Source organism: Camelus bactrianus, chromosome 21 (assembly GCF_048773025.1).
Source record: "Camelus bactrianus isolate YW-2024 breed Bactrian camel chromosome 21, ASM4877302v1, whole genome shotgun sequence".
Taxonomy (NCBI): Eukaryota; Metazoa; Chordata; class Mammalia; order Artiodactyla; family Camelidae; genus Camelus; species Camelus bactrianus.
Window position 1 is genome coordinate 13,276,902 of NC_133559.1, and position 25,508 is coordinate 13,302,409.

The 25,508-nt window shown below is 42.5% G+C and overlaps 1 protein-coding gene across 7 annotated transcripts in view; it reads left to right on the plus strand.

The window, feature by feature from the left end:
• DDR2 (discoidin domain receptor tyrosine kinase 2) overlaps positions 1 to 25,508 on the plus strand; it is a 133,557-nt gene that overhangs the window by 78,354 nt on the left and 29,695 nt on the right. For all 7 annotated transcript variants that reach the window (XM_045515837.2, XM_010953779.3, XM_074349726.1 and 4 more), the window contains 5 exons: positions 16,048 to 16,150; positions 17,606 to 17,837; positions 18,160 to 18,307; positions 18,696 to 18,801; positions 22,816 to 22,999. In XM_045515837.2, coding sequence (XP_045371793.1) covers positions 16,048 to 16,150; positions 17,606 to 17,837; positions 18,160 to 18,307; positions 18,696 to 18,801; positions 22,816 to 22,999 — 773 coding nt within the window. The remainder of the gene's footprint in view (positions 1 to 16,047; positions 16,151 to 17,605; positions 17,838 to 18,159; positions 18,308 to 18,695; positions 18,802 to 22,815; positions 23,000 to 25,508) is intronic.

A 25,508-nucleotide genomic window follows, 5' to 3' on the forward strand; every position in this document is an offset into this window, starting at 1 on the left:
GGCACCAAAATCAGGAGCCACTTCATTTTGGGATCCTCAGTATGTGACAAGTGCTTTCCAATCAAGGCTTTGCCTTTACCCAGTGATAACAAAATACCACGCCATGTCCTCCGTCCCAGGATGCATGTTCCCTTTGCTGTAAGGTTTCAACCAGTCCTGGATCAGGACATCACAAAATTTAAGCAGGCAATAAGCCTCTCTGGGCCCTCTTTCCAGATTGTTCCCCAAATTGGTGGTTCTTCTTGACCCTACGTTCACGCTGCAGACAGTGTGGGGAGTATGTCTGACCAAGCTCAGTGTGATGACAACCTAGGTGGTGAATGGACCATGGCAATGGAAATTAAGAGATTTAAATTCTGGTTCCAGCTCGGTCATTATCCATCTTTTGACTTTAGGTAAATCTCTGTGCCTTACTTTGCTCACATATTAAATGGGAAGCATAAACTCTGCTTTCTGCACTTCATAGTGTTCCTGTAGAGGGACCAAATGAGGTAGCAGACATCAATGGGATTTGAAAGTTATATGCAGATATCAAGGGTTGTGATTTGTTACTTTTGGAAAAGAAGGAAATTAAAATAACCCAAACGCTATAAAACAATAGTTTCTATCAAGCAGAGGAAAGAGAAAGGGCTCATTAGTGACTATTACGGTCCCTTGTGGTCTCCAAAAGAGACTCAAGTTACCTTTGGGGAATGAGGGGTTCTATCAACCCCGACCTCTGGCCATCCTGACTCCAAGAGATGCAGGGCCCTGTGCCCAGGGCAAGCAAATCTATGACAGTGTGTTTTTTCTGGGGAGAACAGTCTGATTGTTGACTTAGCTCTTGGTCCTAGCCAGCAGGCCTCTAAAGAGTGTGGATGTGGCAAGATAGGCCTCCCAGGATTTTTTGGTGGTTTGGACACTGAATACATAGTAAAGTAAAGTAAAAGTTAAGACATTCAAAACAATGAGGTTTTTTTTTTTTTTTTCCTGGCTTAAGTGGGAGGTTATGAATTGTTTAAAAATATAAAACTTTTTTTTTCTGCTTCATAGATATTTATGACTTTGGCCATTGTCTTCTTTAGTGTGGTGATGACCTCATGTGTACTCATGACCAGCACCTGTTACAGTGCTTGGCTTATGTAGGAAATTGATAAATGTTTGAGGAATAAGGAGAAGGCGGGAAAGAAGGGAAGTCAAGAAGCTCCCTGGTTTCTCTGTGTTTCTTTTTTTTTTTTGCTACAAAAAAGGATATAAATCATTCCATGTGAGACTTGATCTGGCGATGTCAGGAAGCTAAGGAGGGGACATAGAATATCCTCCCTTTAAATGGTGGGGGGGCTAAGTAGGAGGATGATGGACTGACGTTCCCTGAGCTGCAGCTACTCACGTAAAGAGCAAAGAGGTCCAGCCTCCGGCGTCCGAGGGCTGGGAGAGCCCTTCCCCTGGCAAAGGTGGAGCAGCCTCTGTGCTTATTCCTAAAAGCCTAAGGTCTCCCTGCTTTGACCTATCGGCAGAACATTTTAGCAGTTACAAATAATGGGGGAAAATGTGTTTAAATCCACCCAGATTTGTGTAAAGTTCTTACCGTTGGCATTTCAAAGGAAGAATTCAGATTTAATCTTTTGGGTGCTAGAAGCAATGGTCAGGGGTCTAACAGTGAAGTGTATCTTCTATGTAAAAGCATTGCTAACTTGAGACGTGATTTATCCTGGCACAGAGGGAACCTTGGCTGTGGGGATAGGCTAAATCCACCTTGAGAGAGCTACAATATTAATTGGTTTATTTTTAGTAGGTTAGACCAATATTCAGGACTTTGTTACAGCTTTTTTTTTTTAATTGAAGAACTTGTTCAGTAGTGATGGATAGCTGTACTATTACCACCACCACCACCACCACCACCAGCAGCACCACCCCCAATGATGGTAGCAACAACATGATGTATCTTTGGCTACTAGCTGTGTTCTTGATTAAATAAAATTAATCCTTAATTTCTCTTATGAGCATAAATCTGAATTCCTCTCTTGAAATGCCAAGAGTAAGAAATTTATAAAAATTTGGGTATATTTAAACACATTTTTCTTTATTTACAGCCACTATAGATGCCCTGCATGTAGGCATAAACTAGCTTGGCCCACTTTTCTGTGAGGCTAGGGTGGCCTTCTCTTTAGAAAGGGGTTTGATGTTGGATTTTCTCAAGAAGATGTGAGCCCAAAGTTCAATTGGCCAACAGTTAAAGCATTTGGGGCTGCCTTTACTTGGTAGGGTAGAATATCTTCGCTCTGGGCAATTGGTAAGGCATAAGCTTGAATTCTCGGTCACGCACTGCTTTTTAAAAACCCCTGTGTTTCCTCTGTGGCCTCTCTTCCTGGTGGGTCCTGAACTCTCATCTTTGTTTTGTCAGACTTTCAAGAGCTCAGCTCTGCCTTTCAGAGGGTTTCTCCTTAGGTCTGTATGTTGCCTCTCCACACAACCCTGACGTTCGGCAAATGTGCTGAGCAAGAAAAAAGCTGCCTGCTAGAAGGATCCCAGGTCTACTTCAGACGCTCTGAGATTTTGTCCTGTGGTGACCCTCTACCAGTGCAAAACCCAGAGCTGGCCTCTTGCCCTGGCCCCAGCTGACAGATGGCTAAACCTGACCATGGAAGTCATCTCAACTCTTAGATTCTGCCTTCCTCTGTTCTCACTACCTCAGCAGCAATCAGATGCCTGCAAATAAATGATTTACAAATTTTATCTTCCAGGTATTCTCAGGGACAGTGTTGGTTACTGCAAGCTACTGCATCCCACCTGGAATCAGAAATAAAAAGTTAATTTTTACCTTGTTGCCCTTATGATTTGTGTTACCTGATTATGCTTTGCTTTTTGAATTGGCTACTAGGAAGCTCAGAGACAGCTTTGAGGCCCATCACCAGCCAAAGGTGTAGAACCGAATGTTAATATATTTTGGATATTAACCTTAGCTCCAGCTTCCCTTATTGTCCCTGTTCTCTTTCCCTGACCCACATTTCTTCACTTATTTGTTTATTTAGTATCTTGTACAGCTTTAGAAGCCAATTCCAATCTCTTGTTTTAGAATGAATCACAGTAAGAATAGTTAAAAAATAAATAGCACCTAACCTTTATTAAGTGTTACTGCTCCAAGCGTTACTCTAAGCTTTAGTCTGCTCTAAACATTACTATCTAAGTACTTGACATAGATTAACTCATATTTCCTTACAGCATCCTTATAAACAAGTACTACTAGTACCAGTAAACTGAGAGGCTTGAACTTCAAGTAATCTTTCTAAGGCCATAAAACCTCGGAATTGTTTAAGGATGTAGTATTGAAAACAAACGATTCCTTCTTCTCCTCCTAGATCATTTGTTAAGCCCTACTGCCTTCTATGAAACATGCTAAGTTCTTTGTATACATTATATTAAATCTCTACAACAACCCTGCTTGGCAGGATTATGAAAGACTAGGAGATTGAGGTTCGGAGAGGCTTAGTAACTCGCCCTGGGGTCCCACGATTTGAAAATGGCAGAATCAAGTTTTAAGCATAGACCGGTTTTGATTCTAAACCATGCTGTAGCTTTCTTCCCAATGCCTAACTTCATGGTTACCCAGCTGCCTTCAACTTACCTCCGTTTTGAGGGAAAGGGCACATTGTTTTACTATGAGGTCTTCACTGACTTCGGTAACCAGGAAGAAGACGTATCTTGTCTGACCCTCATACAGCTGGATCGGGGAGCCCCCTCTTCTGGAACTGTGCAATAGTTGTTTCTAGAATGACTTCTGGGTTTTTAAGAAAACTGCAATTGTAAAGGACTATTCTGAAGGAGAATTTCAATCCGGGGAAAAGAGGCCTTGGCAGCATAGCCTCATTGCACCTAAAGGAACCCACCTAACTTTCCTCAGCACCTTGCAAGACCCTGTTATGCAGATGTTTACCAATCTGAAGTAGCCTGCGAGGTACAGCTTGTGGACAGAAGGGGCCCTAACAACAGCTTCTTTAATTGTACCACCTTGGCTTTTCTGAAACTGGAAAAACTAGGTCACAGTAGCCTGGGTGTGAGGACAGAGGAACCAGGGCTCTGGAGATCTGCATTGCAGTCCTAGTTACACTAGCCAGCTGTGCATCCTTGAGTAAGTCAATTCACCTTTCTGGGCCTTAGAAGTTCTGGTATTTAACATGGAGCCCCTGAAGGCATTGGCCTGAAGTCCTGTCTCTGAAGTTCTATGATTGCAAATATTCCTTTGGGCCATGGACTGTCTTGGATCCCCTGGTTGACCCCAATAACCGCACCCCTCCCCAACCCTGGTCAGTCTTATCTTCTGTGTGCCCAGGGAGGCCCAGGTGTCAGCTCTCCATGCTTCAGGCCTCGTGTGTGCCCTGTGTGTGTTTTCCTGGAAGCTGCATATAGGACACTCATTGATGGGGGATCCTGTGGTCTGGAGCGAACAGGGAGATGGTAAACATCACGGAACAAGCAGCCCTTTCAGACTGTCAACTTTGGCAGCACAGTATGAAAATAATTCTTGGAAGCTGGGGCCTGGTGGCAGCTGCTGCTCCTCAGCCTGCCTGCCAGCCCTACCAGAGCTCGGGACGCACCGGGCTCCCGCCTGGGCAAGCAGCAGTTGGTGCTGGTAGTTTTCCACTCTGGGAAACTGGAAAAGTGAATTGGCTTCTCTGTCCAGGAGATTGGTGGGTAGCGGAAGCGTCAGGAAACCACCGGGACGACTCAGCAGGCAAAGTCAGGGGATAGTTCTTTGCTGCAGGGTCTCTGCTTCCCTTGCTGCTTCTCTGCCTCTTCATGCTTCTTTATATTTCATGATGTGGAGCTCCGAGCCAGACTGACGGGCTCTGAGAAAGGTTGAAGTGGGCTTGGGGAAAGGTAAGGAGACCTGACATTTAGGACTTGGGGCTACTTGGCAGTTCTGAGTCTTTGCTATTGGCCGGGATCCCTTCCACAGAAGGAGGTTACCCAAAATAGGCATATTCAATAGGAAAACCACACTGGTACTGCTGAGAAGTGCCACGTTGGTTGCCCTGGGCCAAGGTTCATCCCGGTTTCAAAGACCTGCTAGGATGGAAAAGGCCGTCCAGGATCAGCTTGTCTGTTTTCCTGTGTCCTTTCTCTGAGGCTCCTGGGAATTCTGATTCACCAAGAAACTGCCCAATGGCTGCTTTGCTGGCCCTTGTCTCTGAATTCCTTGTCCTCATCTTTACATTCCCTGGTCTCGGTGTGTAGACCTCCAGCTCCGCTCCATTGTCTGAAGATGGTTTGTAATACTTATGACCCAGAGCCTTACTCTGGCTTGAGCTGGGGATCGTCCACTGACTAATATTCATGCCAGAGCTTCTCTTCCTCTCAGGCCAATGCCCACAGGGCCCTTGAAAGAGCATCCTTGCTGCTCCCTGTCCTCTGGAGATGGTTGTGAACTGGGCTCAAGATAGGGTTCACTCCGACAAACTTTGACCCTCGTTGGGGAAAGCATTGCCCTCTGAAATGAAATTTTTCAGCAAACATGGGCTGAGTATCTTCTTTGGGAGGTTCTGGGGCAGAGAAATGAAACAATTATAGCATCTCTGAAAAATTCATCATGTGGGGAAGTTCACAGTTCCCATCCATCCATCCTTGCATTCATCCTTTCATCCATCTACCCGTCTCTCTACCTCTTTATTCTTTTGCCAAATGTGTGTTGAGCATCTAATGATGCTCTGTATTGGCAGGTGGTAAAGGGGAAAAGAAAGAATCTGATATGATTATTATCTTCAGAATTGCTCACAGGTTCAATAAGGAGTTAAACAAGCACAAGTAAAACAGAACATTTCTGGTGAAGGTTGTGACCTAAAAGAATCCCCCATCCCCCCATCATCACTTTTATCCCCCAAATAAAATTGTTCTAGTGTTTTCCATAGTTTTGTCACACTACCTGAAATAGTAATGGCTAATAATAGCAATTGTCAAATAGACAATTTGATTGCCTATTTGATTGTTAAAAATCTATTATTTTTTATCAGTCTCCCCTACTAAAAGATAAGGTCCATGAGAAAAACCATGTTTATCTATCTTGTTTACTACCGTATCTTCAGACTAGTACCTGATGTATAGCAGGAACTTATTTATTAAATAAATACATGAACAGTCATTAAATAAATATACTTGTTATAAAGACAGGTTACAGTAAAGTATGTCATGACTCAGACTTGTAAGGAGGCCTCAGATATTTGCTGTCTGGTTACATGACAGTAGTAGGGACTATCTTTTCCTAACTTACCAGGTCTTTGTTTTTCAGTCTTGTAATAATGAACAATAGAAAACTCCTCTTTTATCACTTTTTCAACAGACATTTATTGAGCACTCAGTTGATGCTGGACACCCTACTAGAAATTGGAGAGACAACAGGGAGAAATATAGACAAGATCTCTGCCCTTAAGACATGTACGATTTATGGGGGAGACCAAAATTAGACAATTATTTATACTACAGTTGTGAGGGTGCTGTAAAGAAAACCAGTGCATTATAAGAGCGCATAACAGAGATTCCCCATTTAGCTGGGGGCTCAGAGGAGTTCTCTGAGTTGAGGGGGTTGGGGTCTGAGAGCTGAAGGTTGAGCAAGAGTTAGCAGGCAAAGGAGGAGAAAGGAAGAACCTTCCAGGCAAAGGGAACACCATGCTTAGAGAGAACTTGAGGTTTGAAGGTACTTTGTGCCATTGTGAGATAAGACTAGTGTTCTGGGATTCAGAGAGTGAAGGGCTGGGAGGGCCCAAGATGAGGCCAGAGAGGTGGCCTGAGGCCTGATCAGGTAGACCTCTAGGGTCACATCGTCCTAGGAATCCTGGGAAGCTGTTAGAAGGTTCCTGTCAGAATAAGGCTTTAGGAAGCTCATTCGTGTTACTGGATGGAGAAGGGACAATAGGGGAACCAGGAAGACGAGCTGGAAGGCACTATACAGACCAATCACGAGGTGGTGGATGTTGGGCCCTGCACAGGAGGAGTGGGGAGGGAGAGAAATAGCTGGACTTCAGAAGTCTGTGGGAGGTAAATGTGAGAGATTTGCTGATTGACTGGATGATTCTGAGGCCAAGTTTACATCTCACCCTTTGATTGCCTCTCAGCAGGGATAACGCGTCACTTATCCTCCTGAACACCTCCTCTCCAACAATTCTGTATTTGTTCAGAGGTTCAGAGACTCCCTTCTTGACTCAGGGAGAGCCCTTCCAGTTCTCATCAATGCTGTGGCCACTCTGCTGTCCACACATGGTTGACATAAGCCCCTTTGTGTGATGGAAGGGCTGGAGAGGATGAGGAGGAGGGGAGCTCTGGCCCATTTAGCAGTTTCTTTTTTTTTTTTTAGTCTTTTTATTTATTTTTTTGTTGAGGGAGAGGTAATTAGATTTATTTACTTATTTATTTTTTAATGGAGGTACTGGGGATTGAATCCAGGACCTCGTGCATGCCAAGCATGTGCTCTACCCACTGCACTGTACCCTCCCCCCCACCATTTAGCACTGTCTTTATGCAGAGAATAGAAGCCTCTTCTTGTGGCCCAGTTCCTCTAGTTATCAAACTTGAATGTACATCAAAGTCAGCTTGCTGAGCCCCATCCCCAGAGTGTCTGATCCAGTAGGTCTGGGGTGGGGACTGATAATTTGCATTTCTAACCAGTCTGCAGGTGACGGTGATTGCTGCTGGTCCTGGGAGCACACTCGAGGAGCACAGCTTTAACACAGTGATACATAAGGAGCACCAAGAGCCCTGGGGGAGGGAACTGGTTCTCCTTTACACCAAATAGGGTGTCCTAGGGGGACCTCAGTCTCTCTGTCTCCCTCTCTCTCTGTTAAATAGGGAAAGCTCCCATTTTTTTTTTTAAATTGCCTTCACAGCATTATTGAATCTCCAGTGAAGAACAGTGAATAACTTATTTTACAAGGAACACGCCCCGGTTTGTAGACAATACCCACTTCCAGGATGCAGGAGGTGAATGTGGGATAAATCTATTTATAGAGGCTGAGGAGCCAGGGGCTGGTACCCGAGTTTAGTTAGAACACAAAAGAGAAAGGATTCCTGAGCCCAGGAGATGTAACAGAACTGAAATGTTTCATGAAGGCAGACGCAGCCACAGCGGCTCTGTTAAAATGTCTTGGTTGCTGTTCCCAAGATAAGCAGTGCCTTGGTCGGGAAGTTGTTTGCAATAATAGCATGATTCACCCCACACGACCCTCCTTTCCCATTTCTGGTTTACTTGAGATATTCCGAGAAGCAGTTCTCACTACACTCATGGCTCGGTGACTAGAGATACATGACAGCCAGCAAGAAAGCCCAGTGGGACCGTGAGTGAGAACTTCTCTGGCTCTCCAGCGTGACCCCAGAGACTCAGCCTGTGTGCAGGCTTGGGGGGATCTGGGCACTGTGGTTCCGAAGACTGGCTGCACAGCGGAATCACCTGGGAAACCTTAGAAATGTGCAGGTTCCTGGGCTCAGCTTCAGATGTGCCAGAGAAAAATCTCTAAGAGGGGGCTGACAAACATGTATTCTAGAACCTTCCCAGGCAACTCCGGAGCAATTAGCTTATGGACTAGCTTTTGGGAACCACTGCCTTAGAGCGTGTCTACTTCCGCCCGTTGCTCTACACACAAGGAAATGGAGACCCAAATAAAGTATGGAGTTTGCTCAGGTCCCACATGGTTCGAATGGTAGAGCCAGGAGTGAACTTGAAATCTTTTGAGTTTCAGAGGTTGTGTAGTTTAGTGAGGTCCCACCCAGTCTTTAGAGTCAGATTCTAATCTGAGTTAATATTTACTCAATGAGAGGCCCTGGGCAGTTATTTAAACTCTTACCTCCTAAAATGGGTAATTAGTGTGAAATATGAAATAAGGAGTGTGAAAATGCTTATCTCATTGCCTGACACTTGATAAATGCTTCTAAGGATGCTATTATTACTGTATTTCCTCAAATTTTAGAAACTGCTGACTCTGAGATGTATCATTACTTTATGTGCCTCTAAGGAAAAAAAAAATACAATTAAACTATGACTCACTATTTGCTTGCAAGATGCATTCAGATTTTAGAGATATTAATGTAAAAGAAAAAAAGGGAAATATGATATTCCACTTCTTTTTCCTCCACCCTACAAAGATTATTATGTTACTTACTTTAATAGTAAATGCAAACTTCTGTTTTTTTTTTAATTCAAGTACAGTCGGTTACCATGTGTCAATTTCTGATGTACAGAACAATGTCCCAGTCATGTGCCTACATACATATATTCGTTTTCATATTCTTTTTCATTAAAGGTTATTCCAAGGTATTGAATATAGTTCCCTGTGCTATACAGAAGAAATTTGTTTTTTTAATCTATTTTTATATATAGTGGATAATATTTGCAAATCTCAAACTCTCAAATTTAGCCCTTCCCACTCCCTTTTCCCCAGTAACCATAAGATTGTTTACTATGTCTCCGAGTCTGTTTCTGTTTTGTAGATGAGTTCATTAGTGTCCTCTTGTCTTCTTTTTTTAGATTCCACGTATGAGTGATATCATATGGTATTTTTCTTTCTCTTTCTGGCTTACTTCACTTAGAATGACAATCTCTAGGTCCATCTGTGTTGCTGCAAATGGCATTATTTTATTCTTTTTTTTTGGTCTGAGTAGTATTCCATTGTATAAATAACACCACAACCAAGTTAGCAGAGTGCTTTAAACAGAAGAGTTACGTGATCTGACTTACATTTTAATAGCTACGTGGAGCAAAGTGGACAAAGGGAGGCCAGTTAGAAGATTCTTGTTCTATTTCTGGTGACAGGGGACAGTGAACTGGCCTAGAATGGGAGCACAATATGTGCAAAGGTAGGTGGGATATGCGAATATTTTTAGAGTAGCTAACAGGATTTTACTATCAGCTGATAGACTGGATATGAAGTGTGAAAGGAGTCAAAGATGGGCCTCAAGATTTTTGGCTCTGCTAACAGGAAGGATGGAGTTGGCTGAAATGAAAATGACTAGAGGATGGCTTGGAGGGGACTGTATTTTGTTCAAATGTCTTCTTACTTCTGGTCTAAATCTATCTCAAGGATTTACCTGCTTTTTGCAATGAATGTTTTTTAAGCACCTATTCTCTCTCCAGATGTGCACTGAGAAGTGAAAGAAATAAAAATGAACAAGATACAATCCTTTTATTTTTTTTTCCTCCAAAGTTTGCCATCGGCAGGAGAGATAGGACTCACACACAAATAATTATGTTACAAAGTAGTCTGTCCCTACTGCTCTAACAGAGATATTCAAAATGTCAGGAATAGCTGAGTCACTATGCTGCACACCAGAAACTAACACAGCGCAGTAGATCAACGACACTTCAATAAAAAGACAAAAGTCAGAAATCAGAGAGAGGAGAGATTTGTTGGAATTGGTACTATCCTCCCTCAAAAACGCTTGCTTTCATTGACCGCAAACTCATTGGACTGCAGAGGAGACTGCCAGGTAATCACTTAAGCTAGTCTTCCCACTTCAAGTACACCGACCTCTTTGCTGTACCTCAAACAACCAAGAATGCTCTTTCCTTGTACTTCCTGTTCCCTGTACACAAAACTTGCTCACCTGGCTTGCCGTCTTCCTTCACTGAGACCTCTGCTCAGTCACCTTATCTCAGAGGACTTTCTGATCTCTTTGCTTAAAGGAGCACCTGTCCCCTTTCTGTACTTTGTTTTCTTCCTGGCATTTACCATCTTCTCTCATAGTAAATATTTATTTGCTTATTGTCTTCTCCCCGACCCTAGAATGTAAACTCTGTGACAAAAGGCACTTTGACTGTTTGATGTTGTATCCCCATAACCCCCTTGCCCCAGAATCACTGGATACCTAATTAGTAAAAATAGGAATTAAAAAAAAAAAAAAGACTATGGATTTGGAAAGCAATAAGGAAACAAGTAGATTGTCACGCAGAGGGTGATGTTGGAGATAGGACTGGGTTCAGAAACAAAGCTTTGGTTTCAGAAGGGAGGGAGGGTGTCAAGAGAGACTATCCTATTGTCTGCAGAGATGCCCTCAGCAGCCTGGCATTTTGGAAGAGACAGCTTGCCTTGGGTCCGTCCCTCTTTTGGTTAAAGCAGAGGAGGGCAGTCTGGTGCACTGGGACAAACTCTGGATTAGGACTCGGAAATGTGATCTGAATCAAACCCCTACCGCTTAATAGCTGTGGGGCTTGAGCTGGTTTCTTCATATATAATTTGAAAATAATAGTACATGCCCTGCCTACCACACAGGGTCATTGCAAGGGTAGAAGAGAGGTCAGCAACTGGACAGCACTTTGCACACTGTGAAGAGCTGTATTTTAGGGGTCAGGATGGGAATCGGGGGCACTATGACAGGGATGATAAGCAAAGAAATCAGGAAAGCCTGCCTTGGCCAGCCAGGCCCCCTCCCTGGGAAGTCCCTGAGGGAAACAGACACACAGGGGACTGTGGCAAAGGGAATGCAAAGTCCTCCATTAGTAGCTGGCCCTGTGTCCCAAATGCCAATGCAGGTGTTCTTTAAACTGGGGCGTATAGTGTCTGGGTTAACGGCCTCCGGGAGCCTCTCCCTGCCGGCTGAGTCACTGGTGCTAAGGGCTAAAACACTTAGCACACCCATCGACGTGTAGAGGAAGCTTCCAGGAGGAGGCCAGGGCAGACCCTGAGTCAGGGTACTGCCTCTGCTGCAAAACAGAACAAAGCAGAAGAGGGGACCGTGGTGCGTGTGACTTTTTGAAACGTACGTTGACCTCACTCATTGGTAATTTTGGCCTCTTTGGTATTCTGGGTTAGTATTTCCTCATCCTTACTCCTCCCTTCAGTTTCACATTCCAGAGAGTTCAGATTTTGAGAATCTGATGCTTTGTTTCTGAACCTCCCAGATTTGCACTTAAGATTCAAGCGTAACGATTATCTGCGGAACCGATCACCTCAGATGGAGAAATGATACATTTGACAAGAATAGGCAAAATGATACTAAATCCCCAAGTTCATCTCTTGTTTCACATCTGACTTGGGAAATGCAGTGGACAGAAACATAGGACAGTTTCAGTTAGGTATATGGCCATGTTTCTTGCCAAAGTTGCCTGTATATGGTTTTGCTTAATCGTACTGTTTCTGGAAGTATCCTCTGGCCCTCAGCCCAGAGCCACCCTTCCTCTTCTTAGGGTCAGACAAGAATCCAGGAGCTTTACTAGGTGTGGTACGGGCAGAAGGGCCCCTTGCCTTGGGTGTGTCATGGTTGCAGTGGGGATCCTTGTTCTCCAAGTCCGCCATGTTCATTCCTCAAGGACAGCAGTGTGGCTGCTTGTGTGCCAAGCTCGAGCACCATGCTCACATGAAACCACTTTCCCTCTGATGTCTTGCTGCCTCTCCAGGGAACTTCCAGGAAAGGAGCTTTATTCCTGCTAACACTGTGATTTGCCTGCCGCTGTCCCCTTCTAGCCTCGGGATGCCTCACCTGTCTTCCCGCACCTCTACTTCATCTGTAGTCCCTCAAGGTGGGCAGGCTTTCCAGGAAGCCAGTAGTCATCAAGCCAGTTTTCTTATTTCTGCCCTGTAAACATTAATCTCCCTCGGGGTGAAGGAACATAAAGACCTGTCTGCCTGCCTGCTTGGAAAAGGGGAGGGAAAATATGCAAGTAAAAATCTCAATATATCATCCTGCCCTAGAGGTTACTTTTTTGAAAAATAGCTTCAGTGACGTATTCCTGGCGTACAGTAAACTGCACACATTAAAAAATGCACAGTATGATCTGTTTTGACATATGTATAAAGCCGTGAAATCATCACCGTAACAAGATAATGAGCATGTCCATCACTACCAACAGTTTCTTTGTGCCCCTTTGTAATTCCTCCCGCCCACCCCTCCCTTCCCCAGAAAACCCCTGACCTGGTTTCTGTCAGTGCAGACTGACTTGTTTTCATTTTCTAGGATTAAATATAAATGGAAGCATACAGTATGTACTCTTCTTGCCCAACTTCTTTCACTCAGCACAATTATTTTGAAATGCATCTGTGTTGCAGCCTGTATTGATGAAGGGTTCTTTTTTATCACTGAGGAGTAGAGATGGGGAGGAAAGTGAGGCGCCAGGGTGCACGGTGCATGCAGGTGCTCACTCTCAGGGTCCTGCAAAGACAGCACTGGCACCTCCATGGCCCTGGGAGTGAGTGCATCCTTATATCTTGCACCCTATGCTCTTCAATTGCTTCTTTATAATCCCAGTCCTGCTGAGGAGTATTTTATTGTTTCATTGCATGGGTATATCATCATTTGCTTATCCTTTTACCTGCTGGTGGACATACGATTTTTCTCCCCAGTTTGTATCATCTCTTACAAATAAAGCTGTTAGGAATACTCCAGAGTCTTCATGTGGACATACACTTTCATTTCTTTTGGGTAAATACCTAGTAGTGAATGGCTGCATAATAGGGGAGGTGTATATCCATGTAGGTCTGAGTCTGGACTTTCTCCTGTTTCCTTGATATATTTGTCTGTCTCTATACCAATATCATACTGTAGTCATTTCTGTAGTTTTAAAATAAGTCTTAAAATCTGATGTCAGTCCTTCCTCTTTGATCTTCTTTTTCAAAGTTGTTCTGGCTATCCTGGGATCATAGCATTTCCGTATGAATTTTAGAATCATTTTGTTTATTTATACAAAAATGCCTGCTGAGACTTTGGATAGAATGGACATCTGAATAGTACTGAATCTTTTGACCCATGAACATTGCGGTATGTATCTTCAATTATTTAGATCTTTAATTTCTTTTTGCAATGGTGGGTAATTTTTTACGTACAGGTCTTTTACATCTTTTGTCATATTTATCTCCAAGTGTTTTATAATTTTTGATCCTACTGTAGCTTGTTCACTGCTAGTATATAGAAGCACAACAGATTATTGCATATTGATCCCATGTCCTGAATCCTTACTGAACTCATTTTTTAGTTGTAGTAATAGCTTTTTTCTTTCTTTTTTCTTTCTTTTAATCTGATTTCTCATATAACTGATTATATTATCTGCAGTGAAAAACATTTTTACTTCTTCCTTTCCTGTCTGGGTGCCATTTATCATTTCCCCCCGTCTTATATCTCTATCTGGAAATTCTAATATGATTTTTAAAATGGAAGAAAAATTGACATAAGAGTATACTAGTTTCAGGTATACAACATAATGACTCTATAATTGTATATTTTGAGAAATTATCACTACACTAAGTCTAGTTAACATCTATTACCACACATAGTTACAAATATAATTTTTTTCTTGTGATGAGAATTTTTAAGATCTACTCTCTTAGCAACTTCCACATATGCAATATAGTATTATTAATTATAGTCTCATGCTATGCCTATGTATACATAGTCCCATGTATAGCTCAGTATATTATTATTATTTTTGTTTGAATAGCCAATTACACTTAAAGAGATGTGAGTAACATTAAAAGTCATTTTACATATTTACCAAGTAATTACCATTTTGAATGGGAGATTTCTTGTCATCTTTATCTTTGATCCTCTGTTCATAATGTACCCTTTTCCTCTAGATGTTTTTAAAATATTCCTCCTTGTAAGCAATTGGATTATGATACACTGTAGTGTAATTTTCTTCATGTTTCTTGTGCCTCATGTCGTTGAAAAAATTTCCACCATTTCTTATTCAAATAAGTTTTTCTGTCTTCCTCTCTCCTCTTCTTCAAGGACTCCATTTATCTGTATATCTAGATATTTGAAATTGTTCCACATCTTTTTTTTTAATTGATTGATTAATTAATTGATTCTCTTTTCTGTCATTGTTTCATTTCGTATAGTTTCTATTGCTGTCTTTATGTTAACTAATTTTTTTCTCCAGTGTGTAATCTGCTTTTAATCCCTTGCAACGTATTTTATCTCACACATTCAAGTTTCATCTCTAGAAATTTGCTTTACCTCTTTTCTATAGCCTCTATAGCTCTCCTTACATATTTGAACATATGCAATACAGTTTTAACTATTTTAATGTTCTTCTTTTCCAGTTCTAACTTCTATATTAGCTATGGATCTGTTTCAATTGATTTTTTTTTTTCTCATTGTAGGTTCTATTTCTCTGCTTCTCTTATATACCTGCTTGTTTTTTCTTAATTGTACAGGATGTATTTATACTAAAAAAAAAGTATTCCATGTTAATCTGGATTTAAGTTTAGCTAGGGATCCTGTATTATTTTATCTGGCAGTCCTATGTCCTGAGAGCTCTGGTCCCCTTGACCTCTGCTGACTCTTATCTGCGTCTTCTCAGCTCAGGGACTCCTCCAGCCTCTGCCTGCATCCTCACTCACTGTGCTGCAGCCTGGACGCTCTCTCACGGCACTAAGCTGTTGCAACTCTGGAGCCCTTCTTTGTTTCCTGCCTCTGGAATTGTTGGCCTTGGTTGTCTGATATTCATTATAATGAAACCCAATTTGTCATATACTATTCCCAGGGCTTTTTTTTTGGTTGTTTTCCCCAGGAGTATAAATCTGGCTTTTGTTACTCTATCTTGGTTGGAGAAGGAAGTTCATCTCCAGAGATGATTATTTTTAGCTAGAGGCCAAAACAAGGTGCTGATGGGGGCCAGAGCTCTGTGTTCAGTACCTTCATAGAAGAGTTTTTTGGCTCTGCTCTATAATTTCATGAAATCAGCTTTCTAGAAAAAAAAAATGCTATGAATCATGGAAGGTACCTGGTGATTATGAGGATGATTCACCACTGTTGGGAAACTGATTAGAAATGCATACCGGCTAATAAGGAAATGGGGGTGGGCCATGGAGTCATTACCAAATCAAAGGATAAATCAGCACATTACAGAACTTGTCAGAGTTTGGACCAAAAGATAGGGTTGGCTGAGGATCAATACTTGGGAAATTGAATGCTATTAAGTTTGGATTCAGGGTCAGGAACAAAAAAAGGCTGAGAGAGCCAGAGAAGTCAAACTGGGGTCATCGAGGGCCTTAGTCCCTCTTTCCTGTCCAATAATCAGTTACACTCTAGCTGATGGAGGGTCTCTGAAAAATAAAAGCATTTTCCCTCTTTTCTCTCTGGTTTCTCTTGGTTCAGCCATATGCCGCTACCCTCTGGGCATGTCAGGAGGCCATATTCCAGACGAGGACATCACAGCTTCCAGTCAGTGGTCGGAATCCACAGCTGCCAAGTATGGAAGGTGAGGATGGATACCCCAAGAAAACCTGAGCTCCGGGTTGGACAGAATTACCTACTCAAGGGGCTAAGGAAGACGGGTGGTACTTGGTAGGAGCTGGGGGGATAGGAGCAGGATATCCAGTGGGGCCTGTCCTGTTCTGCATGTTTTCAGGGGAAAAATTCAGGGCCTGGCATCATCTGCTGGTCCAGCGACCTCATCCTGACCACAGAGGCCCTGGGGCCGCATCAGGCACGGCAGATGGGTTCACTGACATGCAATGGACTTGCTTTATCTCAGCTTCTCACTATGAGCAACTGCAGGAAGTGGACTGCAGCAGTAGATACAGGAAGGTGCAGCTTAGGTGGGACACTGGGAGTTAGGAGACCCAGCCCTCTTCTCAGTGGCCGTCTGTGAAACATCTCTCACATTGCAAGACACCAAGGCCTTAAACAGACATTGGGGCATCCAGCAATTCTTCCCTTCTCTGAAGGGCCCTCACACAGAAGGGCCACCCTTATCCGAAAAACAGAGTATGATGGATTCTTTGTGTTCTAATATCAGGGGCCCTTTAAAGCAATATACTCCTGTGTCAAAAATGATTCAGCTTGTTAGGGCCTCATTTTCTTCCTGGAATCTAGTTCTTTTGATATTAAAGTATTGACTTCTGTTAAAATGGAATTACCCATTAGAAAAGCAACTGTGGTGAACCTTCTCCATGATTTCTTGGTGTGTGAAAGATTAGAGTGATGTTTGTTGGGGCTGGAAGGGAGCAACAATGAGTAGATGCCATCTGTGAGTGAAGGCACATTCGAGGGAAGATGGAAAGGGGTAAGAGGTTCCCAAAGTAAACTTTATAATGATTTCACGATTTTGCTGGCTGGTAGCTCAGCCTGGAGGTAATAAAGTGAAACCAGATTATTTACTATTCCCTGACATATCCTAACCACTCTCACCATAGGGTTTCTTTGGCCCTTTGCTGAGCTGCCAGGCTTACCCTACTGGTTAAAATTCCACTGCATTACACAACCCACACTAGAGATCTTATGACTCCTCCCTTGCCACTCCTATAACTTGATATCCAGGCAGGGAGTGGCCAGCCTTGTTATGCCGAGACTGAAAATGGGGGGTGGTGTTATGATGAGTCAGTGGGGAGTAGAGGGTAGAAAGGGTTTCATTGCATGGGACCTCCCTTGAGATCTCTGAGTCAGGATGGGAAATGAAGGCTACATGTCATCTGAAGACCTCTAGCTCCCTGGTGGTAACTGTATTTCTGGGTTTCACAGTGCCCCAGGGAGAGGGAACTGACCACAAGTGGAAACTGTGGTGATGGAGTGATGGGGAGAGCCCAGAATATCCATCTGGACTGGACTCCCAGCCTGTTCTCTCCCCTTAGGGCAAGCAGCTACTTGCTGGGGATGGTAAATAGCTCTGTGTTTTCATGGTTTCTTCCTATCCCCACAACCCTTGTCAACCAAGGCTGGACTCAGAAGAAGGAGATGGAGCCTGGTGTCCTGAGATTCCAGTGGAGCCTGATGACCTGAAGGAGTTTCTACAGATCGACTTGCACACCCTGCACTTTATCACTCTGGTGGGAACCCAGGGACGCCATGCAGGGGGCCATGGCATTGAGTTTGCCCCCATGTACAAGATCAATTACAGCCGGGATGGCACTCGCTGGATCTCTTGGCGGAACCGGCATGGGAAACAGGTAAGAAGAAGAAGCATCCAGACCCTGGGATGTCCAGGACCATATTCTGACTTAGGCCAGAAGAGGATGTACACAGGTTGTCTGTGTAGGTACGTGTGTCCACAGACCTGGCACGCCCTTGGAAATGTGTGACACAAGATGAGGGAGGGTTGGGTGGGGGGCATAGAGAGGAATATCAAGGCAGCTGAGAAAGCTGAGTGGATACATTCTGCTCCTTGAATTAAAAACAGAGGGTCCATTAAAAAGGTAATGACTTGGGTGATGAAGAAGAGTCAGTTTAATTTTATAGCGTGTCCTCACTCTTTCTCTCCTCTCTCCTCAGGTGCTGGATGGAAATAGTAACCCCTATGACATTTTCCTAAAGGACTTGGAGCCTCCCATTGTGGCCAGATTTGTCCGCTTTATACCAGTCACTGATCACTCCATGAATGTGTGCATGAGGGTGGAGCTTTATGGCTGTGTCTGGCTAGGTAGGTCTCTAGAGACAGAAAAATTATAAATATTATTAAAAAAAATCAAAAAACCTAACCCCCTGGGAAATGAAGGCAATCAAATCAGAAAGAGATGGGGTTACTAATCACCAAGAAGTGATTCCCTCTTGGTCAGAACAAAGAAAGGAGTATTGTTCACCCACCCAGGGCTTGGTGCCCCACACCTGGAAGAGTGCATTCCAAGTCACTTTGCTGATGGCTGCTAAGGAATGCTCCTCAGCGGTGCTTCCTGCAAGTCTGCTTTGAGTCCTGGTGGACACACTGCTCAAGATTGCACTCTCCAAGCCTCAGGTGGCCCTCTAGGATAGTTGGTCTGAGGAGTAAGTCCCTCCCAAAGGCGCTGACACATCTGTGTTTCCTTTGGCAGATGGCTTGGTGTCTTATAACGCTCCAGCTGGACAGCAGTTTGTACTTCCTGGAGGCTCCATCATTTATCTGAATGATTCTGTGTATGATGGAGCTGTTGGGTACAGGTAAATTCTGGGAAACAGTCATCATTGGAATGGGGAAATGGCCACCAGAAGAGAATAATATTTTATCATGGTTTGGGAACAATAATCAATGAACCAATCAGTCAACTAACCAGTGTTTATTTAGACTTTATACTAGGCATTATGAGATAAATTTAGGTGAAATAAAATATGTAGTCTTTATTTGGGAGGAACTTAGAGCTTAGTGGGGAAGACAAAGTAATCGCAAGAAAAACAATAAATTATACGAAGCAAGGGCTACTTTTGTGGCATGGCTAAGTAAGGTAGCCATACCTTTTGACCCTCAAAACAGGGCATATGGTCTGACACAAATGATAGCCTACTTGTAGAGACAAAGGGCCAGAAGAATTGTAGTTATAAGTATAATAAATTGGACAGGTAAGGAAGTTCAGAAAGAATGAACCCCATAAACATAAATGCTTTAGAAATTGTGGGGAAAAAAGGAGACTATTAACGCTTACAATAAATAGACAAGGAAAGTTTCTAGGATGAGATCAGAATTGGATCAGAGGGAGGTAGGTAGAAAGGAGCATAGGAAAGGAGAGCAGGGATGAGGACCAGAATGGCCTGACTACAGCAGAAGCTAGAACTGGGAGCAGCAGAAGGAGCAATGGATACACCTGAAGTGGACCAATGGAGGGCCATGGTGGAGAAGCATGTTCAGATACAGGAGGAATTCAGGCTTGGATAAGAGATGTTCCCACCTATCCCAACTCACTCCACGTCTTGCCAGTCTTCTTCCACCCTACTGCAACCGTGTTCTCTCTCTTGGCTTGGTCTTTGTCTGCAAAGATTGAGCCTGGCAGAAAGGTCTGACCATAGTGAAGTTCAGAATAGATGATGGAGGCTGATGGTGAGAGAGAGAGAGAGAGAGGGAAAGAGAGGGATTAGTGAGTCTCAGGAAGAGAAGTGTGGAGTTAGAGCACTTCCACTGTCTTAGGCGTAAAGCACTGCCCTCCGGTTGCCACGCCCCGCGTGAGGGCCTGACTCATCCAGTCTTCTCCTAGTCACTTCCTTTTCATCTACTTAGTCGCTGTTCTTCCCCTTTTACTTAATCTGCCTTGGCATCATTTCACTTAGCCACACCCAACTGGCATAAATTTAAAGCACAGAGGAAATCAGAGATCAACTGAATTCAGTTTAGTTTCATAAACCTTTGTTAATCAACTGTTACTATGTACAAGGAATTTGGCTAGACTTGGTGGGTCTTCGAATGTAATGAATTCATTGATCTTACCTTTAGGAAGCTCAGAGTTAGGAATGGAGGCTAAACCAGGATATAAATTACTATGATATGAACGTAAGAGTAAGGGATATACTGTGAATGAGTTGAGATTCAAAGAAACAAGGAAGCTATAACAGGAGAGTGCAGCATAGGGAGGGAAAACACTTGGATTCATGTAATAAAAATATTTGTTTGCTATGAGGCTAACGTGATAAAAATGTGTCAGAAAAGAATTCTGTAAAGGCAAAGTGCTACATATATATGTAAGTTATTATCTGATTGGATGACCAATTAAAACATACTAGAATAGATAAAATCTGATATGGCCCCAAAAGACGGGTAGAACTTTCACAGGCAAAGAATCTCGAAATGGCATTTTGGGCAGAAGGAATAGCATGAGGACAAATGAATCGTGGTCGTCACGTTTAGGGGAAATCCCAGGAAAGATCCACAGTATCGTTAACCATGGGCCATATTTATGCAGCAAAGCAAAAATGAGAAGCATAGCAAGGTAGATTTCAGAGGTTCTTGAATGTCAGGGCCAGGAAGAAGAGGGGAAGAAGAAGGAGTTCTTCTTCATCAACATCATCAACACAATAAGTCACCGAAGACTTTTAAAGCTGGAGAAGAACATGTTGGGAGCTCCACTTTAGGCAGATTAATCGAGCTACATTCAAAGGTTAGATTTGAATGGGGGGGTGACCTTTTCTAATTCCAAATTCTGTTAAATGGAAGAATTAAGGACTCAGGCTAATTTGATGGTGACTGTGGGAATAAGAATGAGAAAGGGATATTTATTTAGGGACCATCTCCGGTCTGATTGGATACAGGGAGCAAGACAGTAATGTGAGGAAAAGAGTTAGATGAAACAGATTAGTCTAGGTTACTGAAACAATGGAGATAACATTTATTCACTCAACAAACATATTTTGAATGCTTATCATGCTCCAGGTACTCTCAGTGAATGTGGAAGAGAAGTATAAGTGACAGAAATGGGAAAACTAGGTGAAGGATTAGTTTAGAAAGGGATGGTGATGGATTCAGTCTGAAATATAAATTCAGGGGACTGACAGAGCATTCAAATAGAGAAATAAGGTGGGTAACTGGAAATATGGCTCTGGGTGGACCCCAGAGGAAAGATTAAGAAAATAATTACAGAGATTTAGACACAATCAGCTTCTACTTAACTTTGGTAATTAGATACCTAGTTGGGGTGTGGCTGAGTGATAAGATATGAAGTTACCTAATTCAAGGTCTCAGGAAATAATCATAGTAGCAAAAGTTACTTTCTTTTTTTAACTAAGAAAAATTATAAAAGTAGTGTATGCTGTCGTAGTAATTCTAACAATTCTCAAGTATATGAAGTGAACAGGGGTAATTTCTTTCCTTACCCCTTTCTCACTTGGTTAGATTTTGATTAAAGAGAAATTGGATGAGAATTCCTTTTAATTTGTGTTGCTTTTCTTGAGGCTTTCACGGGGATTTATTTTTCTGGGGACAATGGGAAATATATTTATTGCAAGTAAATTTATGTTCTCCTAGCCTTCTAATCTGTAGAGAGAAGAAAAAGATGGCAAAACCTTGGAAGGGAGATCCAGGCTCTGGTCATTGTGGATAAGGCCAGTCAAATTTTATAATTTGCAGAACATTTTTCAACGAACACATACATTTAAAAATGTATCTGTAAGGCTGGCACAATCACTCTTAGTAATTTTTTTTTGTAATGCACAAATTTTACATATCATTGGTCTGACTATAATCTCAAGGGTCACATGCATTATTGCTTGAGGGTACAGTATATCAGTCTCTTCATTTGGGAGACTCCTGACATATTTTCCAGAGCTTGAGGGGGAAGAAGTTCCCCATGATGGGTTCTTTCTCTGTCTTTCCATGGAAAGAAGGAAGGAGGTCTTTTTGTGTTCTTCAGATAGTCAACATAAATGCAGATACATCCCACACAGCAGTCTGGCTTCTGGCAAACTCAGCCGTTCAAAACAGAGCCTCACACTCAGAAGTAGAAAGGCTGCCAAGCTAGCAAAGAAAATTATATCCAGTGCCTCATGTCAAACATTCATTTTCCTCCATGAGTCTATTATTCTACAAATGTAATTGAAGTTAAATACAAATTAGTATTTAAATTTGGCTGAGGTCACTTTTATTTTTTCCTTTAGTTTGATATCAAATTTAAGCTGTTGAAAATGTGGGGTAGAGGAAAGCATGGCTGGATTATCTGGAATTGATTCATTGAACAATAACAACATATTGTCAAAGGAGAGTCAGAAAAAGTTTCCAACTGCCTCCCGGACCATTTACTTAGTCATGGGCAAGCATCTCTGTCTTCTGTAGTGTTCATTCTATGCGCTCATTCATTTAATCATTAATGGATTTGTTAATCAAATGCATTTGGTAATATTGAATCATTATTTAAAGACTTATTATATCAAATATATAAGAACAGGTAAGGATACAATAGACCATAGAAAGCTTTTTATATACAATGATAAAAAATTATCTAAAAGCTTTGCTATTAAAGAGGTTAGCATCAAATATTTTGTAAAATTCACTTACATAAAATTCTTAGTTCTCCATTGATGCTAAGAATAAATGAGTCAGTATTATAAAACATACTGGATTTTTCATAATTCTTCAACCTCCAAGATGATCAGCTCTTACAAAACCTGGGGTGGAGAAACCGGATGATAGCTCTTCCGTGAATGTGTAATTAATGCCAGGTTCCTCTCTCCCTTTTCCTCCTCTCCCGGCCCGTGCAGCATGACTGAAGGGCTGGGCCAGCTGACGGATGGGGTGTCTGGCCTGGATGATTTCACCCAGACCCACGAGTACCACGTGTGGCCCGGCTATGACTACGTGGGCTGGAGGAATGAGAGCGCCACCAACGGCTACATCGAAATCATGTTTGAATTTGACCGCATCAGGAATTTTACTACTATGAAGGTCAGTGGAGTTAGGCGTGGAAGCCACACTCATGATGGAGGGAAAGAACTCTGGGGCGGTGCCAGCAGGACAGGATTCAAATGCATCTTCTGTGAACTAGCTACATGCGTTGCATGAGTGACTTCATCTTTCTGGGCCTGTTTCTTCATTTGTAAATAAGGAAGCTGAACGAGGTCACTGTTGCTCAATGTGTGTTTTGTTGTTGTTACTGTTTCAACACCAGGGTCAACACCCGCCTTAGGCAGAGCGGACGCAGTATCCCATGTCCACAGTACTTTTTTAACATCCATGGAAATGGTTTAATTTCTTTTAATGTTAGAATAAAAGAAATGAACTTTGGGGTCAAAAGTTATTCTCATCTTCTTAACAATGCAGTCATAAAATGTAATTTTAATATATAATTATATGGGGGGAGGGGCCCACAAAGGCAAAAGTGACTCGAGCCATTGGAAGTCATTACATGGTCCTGCCCCCACTCTGCAGGGAGAGGACACCCTTGTCAGTAAGGGTGGCTCGTTCCAGCTCCAATTCTCAATGGAAGAAGAAGGGGCTTTGCATTTTGAGTCACTTCCCACCCCTTGAGTGCTTCCTCCATGCCGATAGCACTGAGAAGTCCTGGCGGAAGATCCCTGAGTTTTTTCTCCTTATCTATTATCATCCATCTGTGTAGGTGTCTGGTTCTCTTATCAGACCTCAAGCTCCTCCGAGGTTGTGATTCTGCTTTCTGATCTCTATACCCAAGTGTCTGGCACTTAATACATGCAGGCTCAATAAATGTTTGCAGATGAACAAATGATATCCCTTAGTGCCTACTCTAACCATTTATACTTACAAATATCTCTGCCACCCGGGGTAGAAGGAGGAAGAGAGATGATGGACAGGAACAGGACACTGACCAATAGTATTTCCTTTACCATAAAGAGAAACTTGAAGACAGAGGGGGGCCAGGTAGAAGGAATCGCTGTGACTCCTGGCTGGGCCGATATCAGGGTTCTAGACCTCAGTCCCAGGGTTTCAATCTGTCTTCTCCGTGGAATCTCTATGACTCTTTGTCCAGTCAGAGGAGTTGGTTAGAATCAAGGTTTGAAGATGGGGTGGTGAGGTGGGTTTAACCCAAGTCTGTTCTAAGGCCTAAATGTAAATTATTAGGGTTTTTGTTTGTTTGTTTTGTTTTTTGCTAAAATACCATCACCCAAAAGTCTGTATTAAAATGCAAATATTTTACCTGTGGGAGAGTAAAACATTAAAAATTAATGTCTTGAATGCAATAATAGAAGTTGTTTTTTATCAGTTTACTATTACAGAGTAGCTAAGAGAGAGTAGGTACATTTTACTGAGTGTTGGATGGAAACCAAAAGACTTGGGAAAGGCACAGACTGGGTGTGTGCTGGGGCACGTTAGGTGCAGACCCTGAAAAGAGTTGGGGGTGGGGGTGGTGCTTAAAGCCTGATTTGCATTTTCTCTGAGGTGGAGCCTTTCAGAAGAGCCCACCCTTGAGGTAAGGGTTGAGGACATCTCTGTTAATGTGGTGAGTTTCCTGGCACTTCAGTCAAATGATGATTTTCCTTTTTTCTTACTCAATCCCAAGTGTGTTTCAGAGAGAAAGGAATGGAAAGGAACAAAAGTCTATGCAAAAAGTGACCATCCTGGACGCTAAACTTGATTTCTAAGATTGAGGAAAATTGATATTTAAGGGTAGAGGGGAAAGTTCTTTTGTTAAACGTAAGGGAGAAAGCCTGGGAACTTTTATGGCTCGCATATAACTCTTACTGGTTTAGAAAGGAGCATAAGAAGACTCCTATATAAGCGCCAAGAAAGAGAGTGGGCAAGTGAATCTGACTTCACACATGAATCCCTGTTTATCTGTGATTTTTCCCTGTTAATAACTGGGTGCATCCCATTAATGCCAACAAACTGGTGTCTCTGCCTCTATGTCTACTCGGTCCTCAGTTTCAATATTTGTTTCCCAAATCCATTCATTCTTGTATCTTTGTTATTAATTTAGCAACAGTATTTGGGATATACATTGCACTATGCTAGGTTCTGGAGGTAAACAGATGAATAAGAAATGGTCCCTACCTTGGGACAATTTGCAGTTCAGTGGGGGAAGATACTACTTATTTGTGAAGGGAGGTATGTAAGATGACACGAGGACCCCAAAGAAGGGAAACTGTTCTATTATTAAGGGTTCCTAGTAAATCAAACTTTGTTATTCTTGGCACAAACCTGGAGTCAAAAAGAAAATGCATGTCTGTTACATCACTCCCCTATGTTAAGATGATAATAGCTCCTAACTGGATTAATAGCTATTAGTTGCATGGTGAAAACAGAAGGATGAACACACGCCCAGTCTGCCAGTGTTGTTCACGAATGGCTCTTTGGCAGTTGTAAAACACGTGTGTGCAGTTGTGTGTAACAGATCATTTGTCACAGGTTTTTTGGGAGGGAGAAAGGAAATAATGACAGTAACAAAACTATGTATGCTTCAAGAAAAAAAATTTATTTGTAT